Genomic DNA, 22,843 nt, shown 5'->3' with positions numbered 1-22,843 from the left:
ATCAGGCATGTCTCGCTGCATGCTGAGGCCATATTTTGTTAATGCAGAAAACAGCAACCAGGTTGCTTGGGTGTAATTTGGCTATATAAGTTTTACTACTCACATTTGTTCAACTGAGTGGAGCAATCAGAGTCATTGCACTTCTTTGTCCTAAGACTGATATACAGCTTCTTATGTTTGTCCATTTCTCTGGCATCACTGATTCCTTTTGATTTTTAGATACTGTTGTGAGTAGTTTGCTGAATGTCATAGTCAACTACATTTCTAAGAGGCTACAGATCTTGCAGACTCATCAATATTCATGAGTCCATTCCACATTTTCAGTGTTCCTTTCCCAGTGCCTCTACCTTCATTCTATGTGTTAAGGTTCTGTAGCATGTGAATAGATTATAACATCCCCTATAAAACAGAAAATCTTCACTGAACTAAACACCATTAAGTTCTAGAATGTTGTAAACCAACGGTTTCATTAATAAGGAAACCCTACAGTAAATAGAATATTAAAAATACATTACTCAATGTATTACAAAAGTAATTTTTTAATTCAAATTGATATGGTAAACTATATCCATTAGAAAGAAAAACATGAGTAAAATCACTTACACAATCACTTAGCATTTATACTGATAGTCTGGTAACATAATGACATTATCAAAATTCTTACTGCCTTGTTCACTATATTATTGGAGTGAATAAAAATATCAAAATCTTAGCTTTAACTGGCTTTAGATAAAAACTGTAAGTAAGTTTGCTACAGGCAAACATTTTGCTTTAAACAAGAGCACAAACCAAAATGTTCCTTGCCAGACAGACGTGTTCACTTGGGTGATGCAGAGGGCTATGCAGTGGAAGTGGTGATACATCCCAGGGCCACAGAAATCAGGTCCACCCCAAGGGCTACAATTTATCTTTGCTCTCCTTTCATGTACACTGCAGAGCTGCTAGCACTCACTTCTGAATTATTTCTGATTCGTTCATTATGTCCAATTCCTCTACATTGTAAAAACCTACTTCTGTCACCTGTACTATATTAAGTATTAGGAGCTTTTGCAATCAAAGGAGTCTGACATGCCTAAGGTGCCCATGACTAGATTCTTAAATTATTACTAGCTCTTCCTCTTAATACTGGGATTTTTCCCTCAGTCAAGCAGTCTCATCCATATGTAGAAAAACTGAAAAGCAGGTTCTCTAGTCCATGTTTGCAAAGGTTCCTGGACTCTGCAGCACCTGCATGGGATTTGAAACTAAAGAAGAAGTCAAGATACATCTAAACTTTCAGAGACTGATATGCTTTTATATTTAAAAGTATTATCAAGCTAAGCCTCGTTAACTCTCTGCATGTATTTATATGCACTTTAAGAGATTAATGAAAATAATAAGTCTCTACATTATGGAAGAATTGATAAAGGCCTTACTAGAATAATTCTCAAACGGTTTGTATGAATGTCCTGAATAAGTGCTGAATGTACTTAATGAGAAATTAAACATTTCTGGGATTACAGTGTGGCCACACAAAACAGTTTGGATGTGATATGCCAACGAATGACATAAATTCCATGTGAACTTAAGTAAAGTATTGGATTCCCTAAGAAATACAATTTTCAAAATAACCCCAAACCTGGCAGGTACTGTGAGTGCTACTCTATTCATTTTGTGGGTGTTATTTGTCTAATTAAATGATCAGCCCTGTTTTAGTGTAAGATTTCTGCAAGTAGCTGTCTGTTTAAAAACAGGAAAGGTTTGTTGTTTAAAGAGGCAGACAAGTGTGTATGCATCAAAGAATTAGAATCAGAAGTGTTGGTTTTAACCTCCATCTGTTCTCCACACCTTTAGCTACAAGCACCACTGTCAGCACAGTACAGGCTGCATGGTCGGCTTTGTTTTGTCCTGGGGTCAGAGATACTGAAAGGAAGGAAGAGAAAGAAAGATTAATCTGATAAAGCTATTGCTGATTCTAATCGGACTGATGGGAAACTGTGGTATGAAGTTAAAGAGGCAACACAGGGTGAATTACTGTGATGAACTACCTTAAAGCTGAAGCAATCAAATAGATAGCTCTCACATATAAAAATTACTGTGGCATCTTTATTCATCAACAGTTTTGCACGAGTTTCTCATGTTCAATCCCTTCCAGGAACAAGTAAAGCACCCTGATGCACTTGATCAGATTAAATCTTATCAGGGAGACGCAGCCACTGAAGTGCCTGTTTCTCAGTTCCCAGAGTTAATGTCTCATTGACATGCAGAATAAACTTTTCAAAGCTTGAAAATGAAAAACTCCAGTAAGTAACAACAGTACATCCAGGTGCCTGCACTCGTAACCTACTGTAAAGGAACTTAAAGAGTTTTTACTCTGGTATGTGACAGTAGTAAAACTTTTTCACATCGGCTGATAGCTGAAAACCTGCAGAAGTGAAATTTGTGTCTCCTAGGTCAGAAAGTATTCATAGAAATAGACTTCTCACGCAGGCTTTCTGCACATTTGTAGGAGGACAAAATAATCACATTAAAAAAAGCAGTACTAAAAAGTTACATAGAGAGACATATTTGATTCAAATATAGCCAAATGATATGAAAATCAAACATGGAATCCTAGAGAATTCAGCACAAAACGGTAAAAATTCACTCGCATGATTTTAACAATTAGGTTATGACTTGCTCTTAAGAAATGCTGAAGTCTTTCCATGATGCTTGAATTATTTGGGTCTTTTGAAGATTATGGGTTCAGAAGATATCCAATGTTTTGCAGAACTGGTTACTAGGGAACACACTGAACAAATATCAGTTTGTGTGATCAAATGTGTTCTTTGCTGAGCACACGTGATTATGTACCCACATAACAGGGAAATAGGATTACATCCCTTTACAGAAAGAGACCTTTATGGGACATTCAATCAACATACTGCTATGCATTTGCTGAAATACATTTATTGATCGCTCATTAGGTGTCATATTGTGCAGTTCACAGGACAATTACACTATCTGCCCAGTACTGGAGTAAGTTTTTCCATACTTTTCAAAGAGAACAACTGATGGTGACACTCTTTGAAAGTCCTACAGAAACAAGAGAGACAAAAAAAGTGTTAGGTTTGGCCTTCATTGTTTTACCTTTTTTTAAGGTATTTTAAAGCTTTAAATATTGCCGTCTGGTTACATTTCATTATATGAGATATAATGCAAATTATGAAAAATAATGTATATGAAACATACATTTTGACATTATACATACATTGAAGAAGAGCACAAGAATTGATTCATGTAATTGCAAGCAAATATACATTTCAAACTCTAATTATAGGCACTGCAAAAATTTCCTGCTTTAAAAACTAGGACTGCAGGAACAGGACAAGGGGTGATGGGGTTAAACTTTAATGGGACTTTCAGGCTGGGTATAAGGAGGAAGCTCTTTACTGTGAGGGTGGTGAGGCACTGGCACAGGCTCCCCAAAGAAGTGGTAAATGCTCCATCCCTGGCAGTGTTCAAGGCCAGGCTGGACAGAGCATTGGGTGACATGGTCTAGTGTGAAGTGTCCCTGCCCATGGCAGGGGGGTTGGAACTAGATGATCTTAAGGTCCTTTCCAACTCAAACCATTCCACGATTCTATGGTATACAAAATTGTATCCTCCTCTGTGGCAATCAAGTAGGTTAAGGACAACAAGATATCTTTGCAATATTTTAGCTTTTCAACCTTGGTTCATATTAAAACATGGGTATTAAAACAGCTGCATGAGAAATGGAACAAAATGAAATATATATTAAATAAGTATTCATGGCAACAAATTGATTGGGACCACTGATAGAAAGCAGGAGTTTTTTTTTCAGGAAAAGGTCTTGGTTATTACATTCAATTTTTAAAAAAAATGAAAATGCTTGCAAATCTAAATTGAATACAAGAAATGCAAATGAACTTGTAGCTTAAGAGTACAATGTAAATACAGCAACAAAAAAAGGAAGGAAAGTAAGTGAGGTATTCTATTGATTTAGCTACTTACTAATAAATGTTCATGGTAAATGATTAGCAAGCCCATGGTGTTTAAGATCAAGGTTTGAAAGCATTCTTTATAAAATTTTCTTTGACCTTGCGTGCCACAGATGAAGTATTAGCTTTCCAGGGTCTGATGGTTCATTTTGAAGGAAGAACTTGGTCTGGACACTTTCTACTTTTTTCTACTGCCGAGTAGTTTCCCGAAAACAGTTTTGCCAGTGAAACTGCATGGCAAAGCAATGTCTTCATAAAATGACTGAAGTCATGAGTGAACAAAAGCTAGTATTTTTACCTTTTCAAATCATTTGACAATTTCAAAGGTTTGGTTTTCTCTTAAAAACAGAATGAAAACTTTTTTTTGTTATCTCTCTGAAAAATGACATGAAGCAGAATTATCATTGCCTGGATAATTTAGATTTAGCTACTTTACAGCCTGCGGTTCACCTGAATCTCCATAAGGAGACAGAGCAACTAGGACATGCAAACAGCAACATGGCCCTCCTGAGTTGGGTCTGCACTGTGTATTGCCAAACTGAGATCACACCGTTTCTTACATCTCAAACTTAATTCATTCAGTATGTTTCCTCCAACATTCTGGCAGAAGGTGGACATAAATAATCAAAATTAAATACCCTGTGTAGTGCGAAAGTGAGTACTGTGGCCTTTTTAACCATTCACATGATTTATTTTTTAATGTTTCTCTACGCCTTGTACCACCCAATTTCTTACCCACCAGAAACAGCTTATTTGCATGTTTTCGTATTATACTTTAAGAATAGCACAGAATTTCAATTTTCATTGTGTGTTTAGCATCACAAGCACCTTCTTACTGCAGGAAAAGTTGTCCATATAATGATAATTATAAATATTATTATAGCTCCAGCATAACTGCAAATAGTTTCCTTCTAAAGTGAAGCTAGCTATCTTTAAATCAGTAAATTAACCAGGCTAATATTGCTCTTGAGAGTGGGAAAAAAACCCAACCCTAGTTGCTGAGAAAGCAAACAGATAATACAGGTATAATTTAGGATTAATTCAGAGCAGAATACAGTATCTTTTCTTTTGAAAACAGGAAGTATATCTTTCACACATATGCAAGAGATCAGGTACAGTTTAATAAATAAAGCAGTGAACTTGGGGTAAGAAGGGGAAATCAGTGAAAGGTTGTCATGGTTTACACCCCCCACATCAGGATAGAACTGGGAATGGTAAGTCTGAGCATTGAAGAAGTCTTCATTTGCAGGAGCAGACGGCTTTCGCTATTAGGATTCCTGGCCAAACAAAAACAATCAGCTGCCAAAATTAGCTCCTTGGGACGATTTAGGAGCCTTTGAAGTGAGCAGTTTTTTGAGCTGGAACTAAGCCCAGGTCCAGCTTCAAACTCGAATCAAAATGACAAAGAGGAAATTTTCTGTGCCACACGCCCCCTCAGTGTAAGATTGCTTTGGGTTGGCAGCTGTACTGTTTATCTTGTTATTTAAAGCTATTTCACTAGAAACTCACAACAGAGCATTTAAACAACTGGCTCTGATTATGACGACAGCAGTTATGTTTGACCACATTCAGGAAACATCACGCAGGCTGATGGGTAAATAAAAGTCTTGCTGGCTTTACAGTTAGACTAATTAAGGGACTTTAGAATGTATGCTGGATAAATGTTGTACAGTATGCAAGGAAAATACAAATATCTTTAGGAAAAGATCCCCAGCCGTTTCTGTGTTTGAAGATAGAGATTTTAATCAGGTTTCAAGAGTGTGAGAAAGTAAGGCCTGAAAATACCACTTGGCCTTGCAAGATCTACCTCACAGCACTGAAGATAGTCTATCCTAAGGTATCATTGTGGCAGCATAAAGGGAAAGGAATTGAAAGCCAAGCTCTCATGTCTATCTAATTTGATAGTGAAATATAGGTTCAAATTGTGCAGTGAAGCACTGCAATGCACTGCTGGTTGATTCTGGTAGACTGCTCGGCTCATTTGAGTTTAAGCTGATTGCTACACAGCTTAGAAGTTGTGAAGTTATGTAGATAACACTTCTGAAGCTGCAAGAACAAAAATGGTGAGTGGACTGAAGAAAGGCTTATTCAAAATTACTTTAGCATTAGTCCCTCATTGTTGGTAGCTGGAATGAATTTGCTTACAACTGAATTCCTACATCTTGGTGAGTTTGACCCTACAGTTTTGCAGTCTCAGGGTCACAAGAGCATGGAGCTCAACTTCATGGAATTTTTCCATTCTTAAATCATGCCATATAATTCTTAGCATCAGAGACTTGTAATTCTCAGGACTAAGACCTATTTTTTAAATTCCTAACTGAACTTAATAGAACACTTCCTTTTTAAACTTGTCAGGCTTTGACTCCTTTCACTCTAGTGAATTGTAAGTGACTGAAGTTCAACTGACAGACCTTAAGAAAACCCTTTCAATATATTTGACTACTTGACTGTCATGTCTGCTCATCGGTTCTAAACAATGGAGTCAAAAAAGGTGACATAAAGCCACCAAAGATTTGTCTCTATCAGCACACTCTAATGTCATAGATTAGACTTGCCAAATGCTCACATCTTTGGAACGTTATTATGAAAGCAAATTCCAAAGAGATTTTGCATACATAAATACAGACCACGTGCAAATAACATTGGGAAACCAATGACACCCTGTAGGCCTACGTATCAGCTTTAAGGCCTTTGAAAATGCATTCCTTCATATTCTAGTGATAAATTTGCACCAACAGCGTTTGTTTCCAGATGATTTTGAAAGTACCATACAATTTCCTGTAATACAAAAATGCATTTTGGAATGAAACAGGAACTACAATTAAGTTATCTTCTTGGAAATATAATTAAATAGAAAGTCAGCTGCTTTGGACCAAAGCAAGAATAGGCAAACAGCAGGAGCACATCTACTCAGAGATTTTAAGGCCAGAAAGTAGCATTCTGACCGTTTCTTCTCAGCTCCTGCATACACCCAGTGGGTAATTTCCTATAGCAAATCTATCAAGTCCAAAATAATAACCACATGATAAACTTGGATTAATAAGTTTACAATAAACTTATGCTACCTGATTTACAGCTTTGCATAGTCATGACAAGCTTGGATTTTGTTGTATCAATAGAGATCTGGTTGCATGAATGGAGATTAAAGTTGCATTAGATGGTGTGAATGCAGATTTCCTGTGTAGGTTAGAAGTAGCATGTGAAGATGTTTCAAAGATAACTGTATAATGAAAAGTATTCCAGATGTAATGGTGATTCAGACTTCAGAGCTAATCCAGCAATTCTGAGCACACTGTATAATTGCATGATGAAACCACGCCAGCACGTGCTATGCAAAATGTAAAACCAATCCATGAAAAGTTTGGATCTCAGAAAACGCTTTTTTCCTAGTACTGGAGTTATAACTATTGCTCCTATAGAGACCTACAACTGTAGGTAACATATGTTAAGAATCAGTGGCAGGAGGAATGACTGAAAAGTGGGCACAGCTGCTATAGTCCTAATTCTATCTTCATGCTATTTCATTTGAAAACCAGGCAGTACTGCTAAGTGTCACTGTACAGCCATAGTCCACAATCCCCTCTGTTTAATACCAAGTGGTTATATTTAAGTATTTGCTATGATTCTAATGCTTGTAATAGTGGAATTTGATTTTTAAATCGAGCTGTCATAGGAAGCCTCCTAACCTATTAATAGCCATGGAGGGCCCTAACAAGGAAGCAAAAACAGAGATGGCAAGCTGTTATATGAGTAAAACGTTGATCCAGCTAACTTTTATTCTCAGCAGATTTATCAATACTGGTTAACAATACTTCCAACTAGTACAGGGCCTTCTGACATGACAAAATCAGTGTAACAACCTATTCTGTCAATACAACACAAATGTCATTTCAAGTGCTCAAAACCCACTAAGCTACCCTAAAAAAGATTGATTTATCTGCTCCAGTGTTTCTTTGGGGCAAACTTTTCTCACAACTGAAACCAATTAGTGGGCCTGGCACTTGTAGTGCAGAATGTAGGTCAGCATCAAGTAATAAAAAAGTATTGACTTTTCTCTGTCTGTAAGCAGCATGAAAGGGGTGCCATGGCCTTGTCGTATATGAAAAGAGCTCCATTAATTTCAGTTATTTCAACCAGGGCTGTCAAATACTAATGCTTCTATTGCACTTTTCACACAAAGTACATTGACACCAATCCTGGCCCCAGTGAAATAAGTTTACAATATTTCAGTCAGTGAAAGGCGTACTATAATTTTTAATTCCCTGTTGTACATTTAGTCTCTTTAAGCAGCACCGCTCATAAGACCTATTGAGAGATATGAGCTGGGATATTAATAATGGCTACACACTCCTTCCCATGGGCAACAGAACCTATTTCTTGGGCATGGTTTCAACAGCTAATTAGCCATAAAGTTCAGGACACAGTTGTTTTGGCATAACTCTGTTTTTGTGGCTGGTGGGCACAGACTGCCAATTTTGCTTTCCGCCATGGAGAAACATCCAAAAACAAGGAATAGGTCTGCCGTGACTTAAGGCTATAAAATTGAAAAGCTAATGTGTTAACCAATTGGGTCAACTAGCCCCTTCAAATAAGAGATAATAATAAAAGCCTGGATCATGCCTTAGGGACTGGATCTCATTGTGTCAGTGCAGAAGTATTGACTTCTAGGGAAAACAGTGCCTAATCAGAGTTCCCTGCGCTACAGTGGACAAGTGACCACTGCGGTTACGATGGGGTTAGAAATACACCTTCCCCTATTCAGCTTGCCAACACAATGCAGAGAAGAATGAGGAGCCATTTTTTCTTTCCTCCTTTACCTGCCTACTCCTGCTATCAATTCTAAACCCTCTAAATTGTGTTCTTTTAAGTGCAATGAAAAAAAAATATGCTTTTATGAAGACTTTATGAGCTTCTCCATACTGTGAATCAAAACAGCAGTGGTCAAACTGCCCTAAAATGCTATGATCCTGTTCCACTCTATTCTCTGCACTTTGCCTGCTGAATTGCCTGCCTTTTTTTGGGAAGCAATGTTTATGGTTCTTCTTGACAAGCTTGAGGGCTCTGAGTGTGATGTCGAACTCATTCCCTAATTACCTCCTGTAAATGCAAACATCACCAGCAACAATAAAACTCTTTGATTTAAAAAGACTGGGTGACTATGGTAGTAGGCAATTTTCTGCTTGCTTTAATGACTTTGTAAGTGCAAGTCTTACCCTTTGAATCAACTTGCTATTAGATCTTAAAATAAAATGATATTGTATAGCCATCATAAAAGGCAACTTTATAACCTTCTGTGTTACACTTATATCAGGCAAGTTTTTCCCACTTCTTAGTTTTAGTCTTTCACTGACATTATGATAATGCGTTGTAAAAAAAAAAAGCAGCAAATTATGTTCACAGTAGGAAATCTAACAACACTATTTTAATAGCCTATCTTCCAAACAGAAAGAGAAAACATTAATTGCTATTTAATTTGTGTAACAAACAATTCATTATTATTACACTTAAAGTTTCATGGTGATTTATAACTATCACTGACACATTTCATCTTTTGGAATTCTAAATGAGGAAACCAAACTCAAACAGTGCTTGCTGGAAATTACGAAAGATTTCTAATTATGGCTCATGAATTTGAAAAACCATTGATCTGATAATCACATAGGTTTAGATACATCCTGCAGGATGTGTCCAGTAGGAGCAGCACAACAGTGTGTGCTCCTCTGTGACAGTCTAACATGGAAATGATAACTCTATTCCTCCTTTTCTGTAGTATTCTGAGAAGGAAGTGTTCTGCTACTAATCTGTGCTCACTGAAGTTTGCTTTTGTAGCTCAGCAGCAAGACTGTGATAATCTGTGCTTTGGAGAATACTGGCTAACAGAAGCCAAGCCCTAAAACTTCTTGTCCTCATCTGTGCAAGGTAGGAGAGGATGTGTTCTAGCCTTGACAAGAGCCTATCTTTGATCCTGCTTGGTTAGAAGCAGTTTGGACACAGGACCCTTCCACATCTGCATAAATTAAGCTATGACGTGACAGAAAAGAATGATGTTTTTGAGAGTGCAATAATTTGAGCTACAGTACACGGAAAACACAAGTATTTCTAAATGACCTAACAGATATTTTGCAATAGCTGTGTTCATTAAGGATTGCAAGCCAATCCTTACAGTGCTTTCTCACATGCAAAGGCAAATATTTCTTGGCTTTCATGGAAGTTTTGTCCAAGGAAGGACAAAGGAAAAAGGGGAAGGATTTAGCCCAGTGAATTACCTTTTTTTGTACTATTGCCTCTCTAAAATTAACCTGAGATCTGAAAATAGCCTGTCATTTTTGTGATGTGCAATATAACCAGCAACGAAGATTTGTGGTCCAAATTTGCATTTGTTACATTTACTTAGTATCCTGCAGTCATTGTGGTTGCCCAAGGGGAAGGAAGGGTGGAATTCCCAGCTGCACCCTCTAAATTCATTTATTACATTTAGCGATGATCTCCACATCAGTCACTGTCTGGTCCCTCTTCCCAAACATGTACTAGCTTTGCAATGCTTTAAAAAGACATATATATTCTTCTTTAAAAATAACTGTTCAGATAACTAAATTTTTACGTGTATAAAGTTAATCTACTGAAGAAGAATAAATCAGCTTTATTTAGACACTTTTCAGTTACTTTTAGACATATTGTTACATGCCAGTAACAATTTTAAAAGCATGTTTTGCCACACAGAGAGATACAATGCATGCTGTACCATACGTTAGCAGGTGTTATGAAACACCACCACCCAAATTCTGTTCTGAATGTCTATATTTGAACCAAAATTGCCAAAGAGACTATTCTATTTTTTTCAACTAATGTGCCTTTTTTTACAAGTAAATTAAATTAAGAAACCAATGTGAAATTCTCTGCAACCTATTTCATACTTGGATACCCTTGAACTTTACTGAATCTGGGCTAAAAAGCAAAAGTGCAGTTGAAATAGTTCAGTAGGTATTCAGAATCTCAAGAGGTGTTTATTTGCTATTGTCAGGCAAATGTCTACTTCTTGCAGGGGAGTAGATGTAAATCTTTATTTAAGATGTATGAATAACGTTGTCAAGTGTGAAAACACACTGATGAGTAATACATAACCCTTTTATGAAGCTTCTATTAAATCCGAGGTGGAACTATGCTTAACACTACATTCTTGTGTACAGAGAAATAGAGTCTTAAAAGCATCTGATGAGAAAGTAAAGGACATGTTTTTATCATAGTGCTTGTATTTTAAACCAAATCCTTGTCCTGCCCATCACACACACTCTGCTAGCAACAGGACTTGTATTAGAAAATGATGCACATAGGGATAAGTATCTTGACTTCTTATGCCATTTATAAGTTGCCCCTTCCACTGTCTAAACTGTTCAACCACAAAATTCTCTTTCCATCTGAAAACAAGTCAGTGCCAAGTGTTGACTGCCAAGACAAACTCAGAACCACTTTTAACCTGCTGGACTAAACCCAGAAAATGTTTAACCTGCCAAGATCAAGTTGCAACTACATCTAACTTGCCAAAACCATGCCACTGGGAAAATTCTGAGTTGAAATCCACAAGTGAAAATAGATTTTATCTTATCAGGTTAAGCTGTATCTCTTTAAAAAAAAAAAAAAAAAAAAAGGAAGTTTTCATCACATTCTAAATAGAATTGATAAAAAGCATGTTGACTCTGTGCTGTATTTGGCACGTGCAGCAAAACCAGTACTCCGGTTAGATTTCATCTGTTTTGACACTGTTCTGGATGATGCTTTCAAAGCTGATTGCCTTCTGTTATGAAATTACTAGATATGCAGATCAAAGGAGAACAGTGGATGCTGTCTAGCTCAGCTTTAGCAAGGCTTCCAACACTATCTCCCAGAGAAACCTTTTAACTGAGTTGGTAAATCATAGTCTAGATGCGCAGACTAATAGATGTAATAACTGCCTGCAATATCAGGTTCAAAGGGTAGCAGTGAATGGTACTCTAAGTAGAACCTGGGTACAAACGTATTTCCTCAGGTACTATCTTGGGACACATCTTGTTTAACATCTTCATCACTGATCCAGAGGTGGGAGATGGAATGCACTCTCACCAAGTTCATGTACAACACCAGAATAATGGGTGCCATCGATACACTTGAGGACTATTACATGCTGTAGACAGGCTAAAGGAATGGCCTGACAGAGCCTCACAAAATAGAGTATGGACAAGTGCACCTGGCTCAGACTAACCCCAGGTGCAAAACAGGCTGGAGGCTGCCAGGTAGCAGCTCTGCTACCTGGGGGTCCCGGCAGGCATCTAAGTAAATATGAGTCAGCAGTGTGCCCTAGCAGTCATGAAACCTGCAGAGAAAAACAGTTTTCTGTTTGTAAATTTAAACTACCTTCAGAAAAGATAGAAATGATTAAACAGGAAAAGGCCTTTCTCATTTTGCAGGCAGCTTGCTTTGGAGAGCAGTTAACACTAGAAAAACTACTCAGCTCCTATCCAGTGCTCAGAAGTGTTCACTAACCAATCAAACTAGAACAATGGCTCTTAGGCTAATCCCTATTGCTATTTTATCATACATGATAACATATCCTCTTTGGGTGTCATGTTTATCTTTATTTTTCAGAGGCACTTTTCTCCTGTGTAGATCCACTAGTACTTTGATATAGTTCAGGAACGGCATCAGCAACACTGATTATTCACTCAGGTGCCACAGATTTGTGGCATTGGCATGAAGCTAGTTCTGTCAAACTGCTGCTGACTGAGAAACTAGGGATGAGAAACAGTTGATATTTACAGCCAAACATTATTTCAGATTCAGCAGTGTTCAGAAAAGTAAAAGATAGGTTACTGAACACTTCAAAACCTAAAATCATGCTATCTTGCTTCTGATATGAATATATGTGTCATATACTAAATGTAACAACTTGTGCAAACATATTCTATGGTAGCATATAAGAAAAAGTTTATTTCAGTTTTCATCTGGATAATTTCCAAACTAAATTCTACACTCTGTTGTCCATGTTGAGGAAAGAATTTAGACTCAGACTTTCTTTAATGTCTATGCCTTTAGTATCTATGTAGAACTTTCAATTTATAGCTGAAAACTATTATATCTTACAAATCAACAGGAACTAGGAGGTTTTACAATGTTTTATATGCTAATTTATTCATTGACAGGGCAGTAGCAATATAAGTTATACCGTAAAGTTTCCCATACTTCTCTGAGGACTTTGGGTTTGACCTGAAGTGTGGAAATTCTTTAAATAGCATGGTCTTCCTCCTGCCAAAGGCTTGGGCATCTGCAAAAACTACAAATCATGTCAAACTCTTTGAGTGATATATGGAGGACCACAATCCACTAGCAAATAAGCTAAGACCAACTCATTCATTTCATTTAGGTCCTTCAGTGGGATTTGAACCATCCAAACCACAAACCATGTCTCATGAGATTGCAGTATACATGCAGCCCACAGTAATAATGATTCATATACATATATGTGTATATGCTTTATTGCTACCTTTAGCTGGATTAAAAGCAATATATCAAATTTTATATTTCTGCTTCTTTTATTAGCTTTCTAGCACTTGATCAGCTGATAGAGGCGATAATGAAATGGTTTTTTATAAACTGGAGTTTGTAAGTCCTGTCCTGAGAATGTAATATTTCAAAAACCAGCCTAAGCTTTGGAGGGAAAAAAACAATTACAGAAATAGCATTAAAAATGCCAAGCACCGGGCAGAAGCAATTCTGGATCAGTTTAAAAAAGTGATTGATGAAACTCTAATCTGAGCTGAAGGAACACTTTCACGACAAGCTGTGACCATTCCACACACTTCATTAGCTGCCATAATTAGCCTGGTGTTTCAGTTTGTTAGAACTGGTGGGGACAATTTTACTCAGAATGCAAACATCAAAAAACAGGGTGCCTCAGACTTCAGAAGAGGCTGATGAGAAGCTTTTCTAGTCTCTGTTAACTAAAAGATTAATTACAGCTGATGGGAGGCTGTAGTCTGATTGTCACTCTGTCTATGTGCATTTCTTTTAGCATTGGAAGAAAGACATGGTTGACACTACACTGCTCAATCGAGCAGCTTCACATTAGTGTGCAAAGTCTGTTAATATGCTACTTTTTTATTGTTTCTCTTTTTTCTTTTATGGTTTTTCCCCCCTAAGTTTGAGATTCTCATACCTAACAAGTTGTACTTCAAAAGAGCAGGGTATTCAGTTGCTAATGGTAAGTGCTCTCATTTCAACTCCAGTTAACCAGAACAAACAAGGTCTGGATGTGTACTATCAAATAATAAGTTGCTTGCTTTTGCAGATATGTTCCATAAAGATTTTCAAGTGACTTCAAAATATAGCCTTTTTAATTCAACATTGTTGCAAATTAAATCAAATTGAAATACATTATGTTTGGCAGATATATGATTTTAATTCCAAGAATGATGACCAGTCTATCCAAAACTGTCATCAAACAGCCACCCACTTCCGAGTTTAGTGTGAGGATTTTCATTTCCAACCAACAAAATAATAACCAAAACGTGAATACCTAAAAACTATAGCTGTAACTTCAAACTCTACCATTTCCAGCTCAGCTGATTATTTTTTTCAGTAAAAGCTCTGCTACAAGTTACTGTACTGTACTCCGAGCAAGTGTTAAAGGAACTGGTTAAGATACTCTATTCCTGAAGTATTTCTGTTTAAACAAGAGACTTTAATGTTTAAGTAATGTGTACAATGATAATTATATAGAAAGTTAAAGCATACATATATCTCCTTCACGGAAATATTGGTTGAAGTTAGCTCTTACTAAAAAGTAAGATTTTCTTTTATGCCACGACCATACAAGTTACATTATGAAATGAAGAAGGTAGTCAAAGCAAGACATTTATCATCCAGCAGACAAACGATGCAGGGTTGCTAGTTAGACAGTATAATAAGTACCATCTAATTTTCTCTTCAAATCAATTTATTCTTCAAAGCCTTGGATCATCATCAAGGGACTGCATTTTCCCGTTGAGAAATTACAGAACTGAAAATCAGGTTTTAGAAAACATTCAACTACTTGCCCACAAACCCTTACAAATAACCACTAGGAGTGGATTTGACCAGACAAGTGGTGGCAGTATCTTTTCTTATGCAAATAGCTGAACGTCTTGACTCTTCTCAGTCACTACTTTGTAGTACTCTTTCAAAATCAGACAGTGTAACTCATCAGTAACCTTCACAAAAAGGTTTTTTCAGCCTTTCCTTTCAGCCTCCTGGTTATCCACAGATTCTTTTCTGCATTTAGTTAAACAGTAGCCAGGGATACACTTTGTATGTTTTAATTTGCTTCACAGTGTTTATCTTCCTTCTACACCTAAGAAAATAAACTGAAACATTGCTGGTAGTTAATAATTACTTGCATTACATATATCTAGAGTAGCAATTTCCAAAGGCAGCCCAGCAGTGGTGACCTTAAGGATTATTTCTCTGGAAACATCTACAACTTCAGAAGTTTTCCAGTGGGAGCTCTGAAAGTGATCTTCATAACAAAATGTATTTCTGTAAATATAACACAGTCATTCAGGAAGGAATCTGGAAAGATCATCATGTCAACTGTCAAAACTTGAAATTAAGATTTGCTTTCCTGGGAGACTGAATGGGGGCATCTTATTGTGACAGACAGTTCATTCTAGTCCTCTGAATGAGAGGTAATGTCTGGTGTTCCCACTCTTGGATGTGACATTCTCCTGCCTTTTTAATACACTTCCTTCTCAACAGCACATTATGACATTTACTAAAAATAAAAAAAATAAATCAAAAGGAGAATTTGTAAACGTGATTTTAAGCCAATTTTGTTACCCAGTTTCAGAGACCACTTGCTTATTAAGCTTGTCTGTAATTCTCTGTCTCTGGTGACAGAGATGGAAGTGATATAATCTATATAAGGATCAACTATTGCCTGCTCTAATGGCTACACAATACAGGGTGAAAATGCCAGTAGTATTGACTACAGCACCATTTCTACAGCTGCACCAAAGATAGAGTTGTGTTGATGGGGAATTACAAGGGCTATTTTTCCTTGCATAACCAAAGCCATGACAATCAGAAATATTTGAACTTGATATTTGATTAACACTGGCAGTAGCTTATAAGTGATTTCCTCTCAACAATGTCTAATTATTTAATTATTTCCCATTATTAATGGAATGAAACAATTCCAAACAAACAGCTAGAATGACTATTTTGCAGGAAACTTATCAATTCCTACATGTAGAAATCTTCCTAAAATTATAGCAAGCCAGCCTGTTGAACTTGAAAAGCATATTTTATCCCAATCAATGCATAAAAGTAAAATTATCCATAACTAAAGCATGTTTCTCTGCTGTACAGTTCAGCTGTAATGATTCCCACACACTGCACTTGCACATCAATTATGATAATCATAATCACGGTCATTAAGCTGAATGTTCATTATTATCAGGATGCTGGTGACAGCAGATTCATCGGGTGCAATGAGCAGGCAGCCACAGTCCCACCCAAGTTTCTGCAGACAGTGTTGTGCCACATTAAATCTATGATGTGTTCCACATCCCACTCCATTCCAAAAGCTGTAGACGGTAAAGGTCAACTTTATGTTCTGTGCAAAATGCTTAGGTTCTCTAAATTAATTCTTTGCAGTACTGGGTATTTTTATGCTTTTTAGATAATAAAATTCTGTTTAGGGCCAAAATGCCTGTGCAAATAATGAAACAGTAATGCAGTTGTACTGTAATGCACCTATAATAAGGCATCAGAGGGAAGAATCTGTCAGGAACAAACACCTTAAAATGTCACTTCCTGAATTTTGCAAACAAGAAAACATTAAATAATGCCATTAAAGTCATTTTTTTTAAATGCATATGCAAACTAATTCCAATACTGGTTAAAGGCTGTAAGCTATAATTTCTGCCTCAGTAAATGTGAACATATGTGAGGGTTTTGACAACTCAGAGATTATAGTTAGCTTACTTGATCCCTTGACTGTCCAGCTACATTGAAACCTATTGTTGTAGATTAAATTCATAGTGATTGGTAATTTTTCACATTGATACTTCTACCATAAATTCTATCAAAGGCATTTCATTGCATTTAGACATATAATAGTAACCTTTAAACATGCAACCATTTTTATTTTTGTAGTGATTTACAATTGGGTAAACTAACTAGGTTCAGTTTCACACAGAATCATAGAAAGGTTTGGGCTGGAAAGGACTCTAAAGCTCATAGAGTTCCAATCCCCTGCCAGAAGCAGGGACACCTTCCACTAGAACAGGTTGCTCCAAGCCACCATCCAGCCTGGTCTTGAACACTGCCAGGGATGAGGCAGCCACAGCTTCTCTGGGCAACCTGTGCCAGCACCTCACCACCCTCGCAGGAAAGAATTTCTTTGTTATATGTAACTTAAATCTCCCCTTTTTGAGTCTAAACCCCTTGCCCCCTGTCCTATCGCTACAGTACCTGATGAAGAGTCCTTCTCCAGCACTCTTGTAGGCCCTCTTCAGAAGTATAAAACTTCTATTTCTTGTTTATTTTTAATAAAGAATTAGAATACAACAGTTTTTCCCTTCACTCAAACTTCTTTGAAATGTAAAGTGAAGGAGATAAAATTTTTCAGATTATAACTAGATGAAAAGAAGAACTATTAACTTTTCCTTACATAGATATGGTAATTATAATGTTTAGAGGAAGTCTATGCTAATATCCTTTCATTTTCCGGAAGAAATTTAACAAGGCAATATTTTGCTTTGTTGTTAATTTTGTTTCTAAAGTAATTATATAATTTACATACTAATCTTTTTGTGACTTGAATTAAAATGCATACTTATAAACACATGAAAACCTCAGGAAAATACAACTAGGATATGCTCATGAACATATACAGGGCAACATTTTTATATGTGGTTTAAAAATAGCCAGCTCGTTAGCAGCTCAGAGTGGTCACTGACCACTGACAACTGAACTGACTCCTTGGAAAAACTTACACAGTAGTTTGTCTTTACCAGCAGCAATAAGAGAAACTTCTGTAATATAATACTGTCAGAAGCTGAATATTTGTTACAGCAGGGTTGTCAGCTTTTCAGGTTGTAATAGAAGTTTCTTCCACAAAAATATCATCTCATGGGGATTTCAAAGGAGGGCTGTGTTTAGCAGACAAAGCGTTAAGCAAAAATTTTGGGGGGTAATATTTTCATACATGCCTTTTAGCCTTTTGATTCGTTAGAACAGGATAATTTTGTTCATAGCACTCATATATACAAAGTTTGAACACAGCTGAGAAATAAGAAAGTGACAGAGACTTCTTTCGAGTTTAACAGTAAGGGAAGTATGACCTCCCACCTGCACATAGGAACTTTTTCCATTAAAATGTAGTGAAGAGGTTCAGATTTGGTTTTGTTTTGGCTTTTGGGGAGGTGTTTTTTTTGTTTTGGTTTGGTTTGGTTTTCCTGATAATAATGACCATTAAAGCAGCAGGTAGGTCAAAACCAGCTCTTTTCTCTTCTCTCTCTCTGGGTAAGCAGCTCCTAATGGAAGGGTCATATTGATTTAGAATTGGGTTGGAAGGCTGTATGTTGTGTTAACGCAAAGTGAGTTTAGCTGTTTCAGCTGAGCTCATATTTTATATAATATTATATATATGATGTGTGATATGATATTCAATATAAATATATTTACATTGTTTAATATCATCATCTGAGCCTGATCAAGAACTGGGAAAGTAAGAGTCTTTACAGGACAAGATCAGTACCACCAGTAAGACTTTTAGATCATTTTTATAGATCATACTTCTGCTGTGGATGTCCAGCCAGTCATATCCTCCACTTACTGCTTATGAAAGACAAAGTCACATCTTTTTGTTTGAATTTTGATCTCTGGGCCTTTATTTGTAATGAGATTTAATTAATGTATGTTCAAATACCAAAATTTTACTCAGAGATAGTTTTTCAAGTTTTTATAAAGAATTCTTCTAAGAAATATTACTTCTCAAAACAAGATTCATTGGAACTTGTTGTTTCCACAGGTTAAGTTACTTTCAGAGGAATAAGTAATCACATCTTACACAATTCCAGAATTATATAGGTTGGAAGTGACCTCTTGAGATGACCTAGTCCAAGCCCCCTACTCAGCTAGAGCGCATTTCAAGGACCATATCCAGTGGCGTTTTGAATACCTCCAAGGATGGAGACTCCACAACCTCCTTGGCCAACCTGTGCCAGTGCTCTGTCACGCTCACAGTAAAACTCAGGCAGAATTTCATGCATTTCAGTTTGTGTCTACTGTCTCTTGTCCTGTCACGGGACACTACTGAGTCTGAGAGGAGTCTGGCTCCCTCTGCTTCATTCCCTCCTATCAGGTGTTTGTACACACTACTAAGATCTCCCATTGAACTTCTCCAAACTGAAGAGTTCCATCTCTCTCAGCCTTTCTTCCTACTAATGATGCTCCAGTCACTTAACTTACTTTGTGGCTCTGTGGTTCACTCTCAACCAACTCCAGTATCTTTCTTTTTCTGGGAAATTTTAATGAGATTATGATACCCAGTACAAGTAGAAGTAATGCAAATGTTACACAAACGCATGTTAGAACATGTTCTGAGGAAAATTACCTCTCATAGCATTACAAAACCAGTAATATATGAGATGCTTCTGACAAAGCAGGCAATTTTATGAGACTATCTTACAATAAAAAATGGCTATTCAGTAGTTTTTAGAATTTTACAAAGAATTCAAGTTCTTTGCTTTTTTGTTGTTATTAATCAGGTTTTGCCATCATTTTCTGAAGGTTCATCCTAATATGCAGGAGTAAATAGGCAATCTTGCTTACAGGGAGAGAAAAATCTCTCAGAAAAGGCAACACAGATAGAACAGAACTTCACAAAACTTACATAACCAATGCTGTATTCAATCAGGCTTTTAAATGCTTATCATGTAGGTGCTGAACTTCCTCAAATCATGCTTACCAGAAAAAGAGGTGAGGAAATCCAAAATTTCATTGCATCAGCTCTGTGTAATTTTATAACATGCTAGAAAGATTCCCATTGGATTCCATGATCTCTGGATGAGGCTCAAATTCACCGAGTTCTAATATGATAACAATCTAAAAAACTAAGCTATATTTTAATTTTTGCAGTGACTTACCTTGCCTGCAACCCACTTCTTAGGATTTTCTTCTCGGAAGTGTTTATTTCCGTATGCTTCATGGCCATATTTGCCTGACCTATGAATCAATGGGTCATACTTCTTATCTTTGTTATATGAAGAAAATGGCAGAAATCTGGAAATCAAGAATATTTTAAAATCTATTATGCTCTACTCTAGATGCAACACTATGATGTAAATCATAGATACCAGTGCTATAGAAGGTGGCGTGAACATATGTTCCTGCTACTTTCGACTACATTCTTAATGTTCCCCATTCATACTAGAATCACAGAATCATAGAATCAACTAGGTTGGAAAAGACCTTTAAGATCATCAAGTCCTACTATTACCCCAAGACCGCCAAGAACACCACTATAACTCATCAGTGGGGGACCCATCTACATGATTTGTGAACACTATTGTCAGAGGATTACTCCAATATCTCCTATAGCTGCTTCCAAATTAAATTTGAAGCAAAGAGGTACAGGCTTTCATTGGGATAAAATGAAGACTTTCTGTACAAACATGTAACTTGGTTCACTTGTACCTTAAACTAGATATGCATGATTTGATATCTGTTAATCAAAGCTAAATGAACAGTACTGTCATTTAGCAGAATAGAAACTTATACAAGTAGTACTATTGACTTTCACGTATTGGGAGACCACAAAGCAATTATTTCTTCTGTATTCACAAATTGTGTGCTAAATTCTCAAGTTATAATGCTGTCCTAATTAGCGATCTTTTGGAATCTGATTCCTTCACCTTTGATCATACTGACGGCAGACTCCCTGCTTGCATAGTGCCACCGAACAGTGAAGCTCCAGCTACCTGCCTTGGTCATGGAACAGTTTTTCAGATGGATGTCCCTAACTCTTAAGGACAACTGCAGGTTTTCTGGGTAGATTCCACAGCAAATGGTATGGAGGAAAGAGAAAAACCTCTTGTGTGTATAGGATCTGCAAAAGACCCTACAAAGATGTCTTAGCTCCACCTATTTCAGTTTGCAAGAGAGTCACAAGAGCAAAAAAGTACATTTTAATAAAAAGTAAAACCTTGTGAATTAAGTTATAATTGCTGGTCTTCTGAAAAAGCAGCATGCATTCTTTATTCTACAAGTGCAGGAAAAAATATTATACAGTAAAATTAGAAGTATATGCTTCAGAAGTTTAACACGTCACTTCAACTGCCATGACAACAGGTATAGTTAAGTAAAACCTTTTCCTAGTTGAAAGCATTTCAGAATCTAGAATCCCTATGAGTTAGACAGTCAAATAAGTTTTTGATAAAATAGGGATTAAAATACCTTTCGTCTCTCAGCTGATACAGACTCAGAAAATTATTTATTTGGACTAACTGATCCATCAGCAACTGTTTAAGTGTTTGTTTGCTTAAATTACATTTCTTTCTTTCCACTTTGTAAAAAGAAACAGATTTAGAATCTTGCCAGCTATATCAATTTGATCCATGAAGTACCGCAAACAAATGGCATGTAAAGTTAGTGAAAGAAAACCACTGAGTTAGCAGACTTTTAAATTATACAACGCTATAGTAGCATGGGTATACTCAAGGGAAAGCACACTCTCACATAAGACAGATTATGGTACTTGTAATGCTCATTTGCACATGGGATGGACATCACACACACACAAAAATTAATGTGGCCCCAGTGTCCCAGAGAATATATCGAAGGTGCTGTGAAGTGGCTGCTCCACTTGCAGTTTTTATCACTTCTGAATTGCATTTTAATAGTACATTTTTCTTTTGTTCAGACATGAAAGAAAATTGGCTTTCTCAGGGGATTGGATAGCTGGGAAGAAAAGGCTAGCCATTTAGGGATTTGCCCATGTATGCATAGAATGTAGTTGAGCCATTGTATTAATAATTTAACAGGAATGCTATATCCATAAAATTTATATACAAAATGGCAAAAAAAATAGAGAAAATTAAAAGATAAAGTAAATTATTATAGTTTTCCCTATACAATTGCCTACATAGAGGTTTTGATTTTACTGTGGATCAGTTAATCTTTGTCTTTGTGGCAAAAAAATGGTCACAGTAATCCTATGTTCTACCACGATTCCAAACAAAACTATACACACATTGTAGCACTAACAGCATGTTCTATGTATAGTTTAGCATAAATGTGATCTTCTGCATTATCTCCTCTAAGATCATTATTATGTGGAGCATGTGCCATACAGCTTGGAATGTATGTCTATGGCTGAGTAAAAGAAAAATTAAATCAACTATGAATTTCTGATAACATTGAACAATAAAAAAATACTAAAATTGAAATAACTAAAATATAGTAGAGTATAATGCTATAAATTAGCCTGAAGTAGAAACTTTCTTTCTTTAATCCTGTCTGCAGTTCTGCTGTCAGAGCCAGGTGGGTAGATCATTATAGTGCTAACAATCTAACTACAAGAAAGGATCGTGTGCTTGCAAATTCACTGTCTGTTTAAAGCACCTAAGAATTCTCATTACTCTATAGGAATAAGTAATTAAAAAGAACATTAAAACAATTTTTTGTGTTAAGTAGGGTAACCAAATTAATGGGAGTCATACAGAAGTCATTACACCCCCACAACCAATAATAATAGTAAAAAGCAACAGCACTGCAAAAGACTTCAGTAATGGTATTGTGTTCAGTAGCTCTGTATATACACCTGACACAGCTTTTCCCCAAATTAATGA

General features: G+C 36.5%; 1 protein-coding gene across 6 annotated transcripts in view; it reads right to left on the bottom strand.

Moving 5' to 3' along the window:
- Positions 1-2,908: 2,908 nt before the first annotated feature.
- Positions 2,909-22,843, bottom strand: part of SPATA17 (spermatogenesis associated 17) — an 81,133-nt gene continuing 61,198 nt past the window's right edge. For 4 of the 6 annotated variants that reach the window (XM_062605970.1, XM_062605966.1, XM_062605971.1 and 1 more), the window contains 2 exons: positions 20,141-20,276; positions 2,909-3,054 (listed from right to left, as the gene is read on the bottom strand). In XM_062605970.1, the coding sequence (XP_062461954.1) occupies positions 2,974-3,054; positions 20,141-20,276 (217 nt within the window). In that variant the 3' untranslated portion in view covers positions 2,909-2,973. Of the gene's footprint in view, positions 3,055-16,445; positions 16,574-19,144; positions 19,433-20,140; positions 20,277-22,843 lie in introns of those variants that run through there. The other 2 variants (XM_062605968.1, XM_062605967.1) reach the window with 2 other exon arrangements.

The sequence above is a fragment of the Pezoporus occidentalis genome, unplaced genomic scaffold, assembly GCF_034315485.1.
Source record: "Pezoporus occidentalis ecotype Australia unplaced genomic scaffold, CSIRO_AGI_Poc_V1 ctg93, whole genome shotgun sequence".
Taxonomy (NCBI): Eukaryota; Metazoa; Chordata; class Aves; order Psittaciformes; family Psittacidae; genus Pezoporus; species Pezoporus occidentalis.
This window is presented reverse-complemented; position numbering and strand designations above follow the sequence as displayed.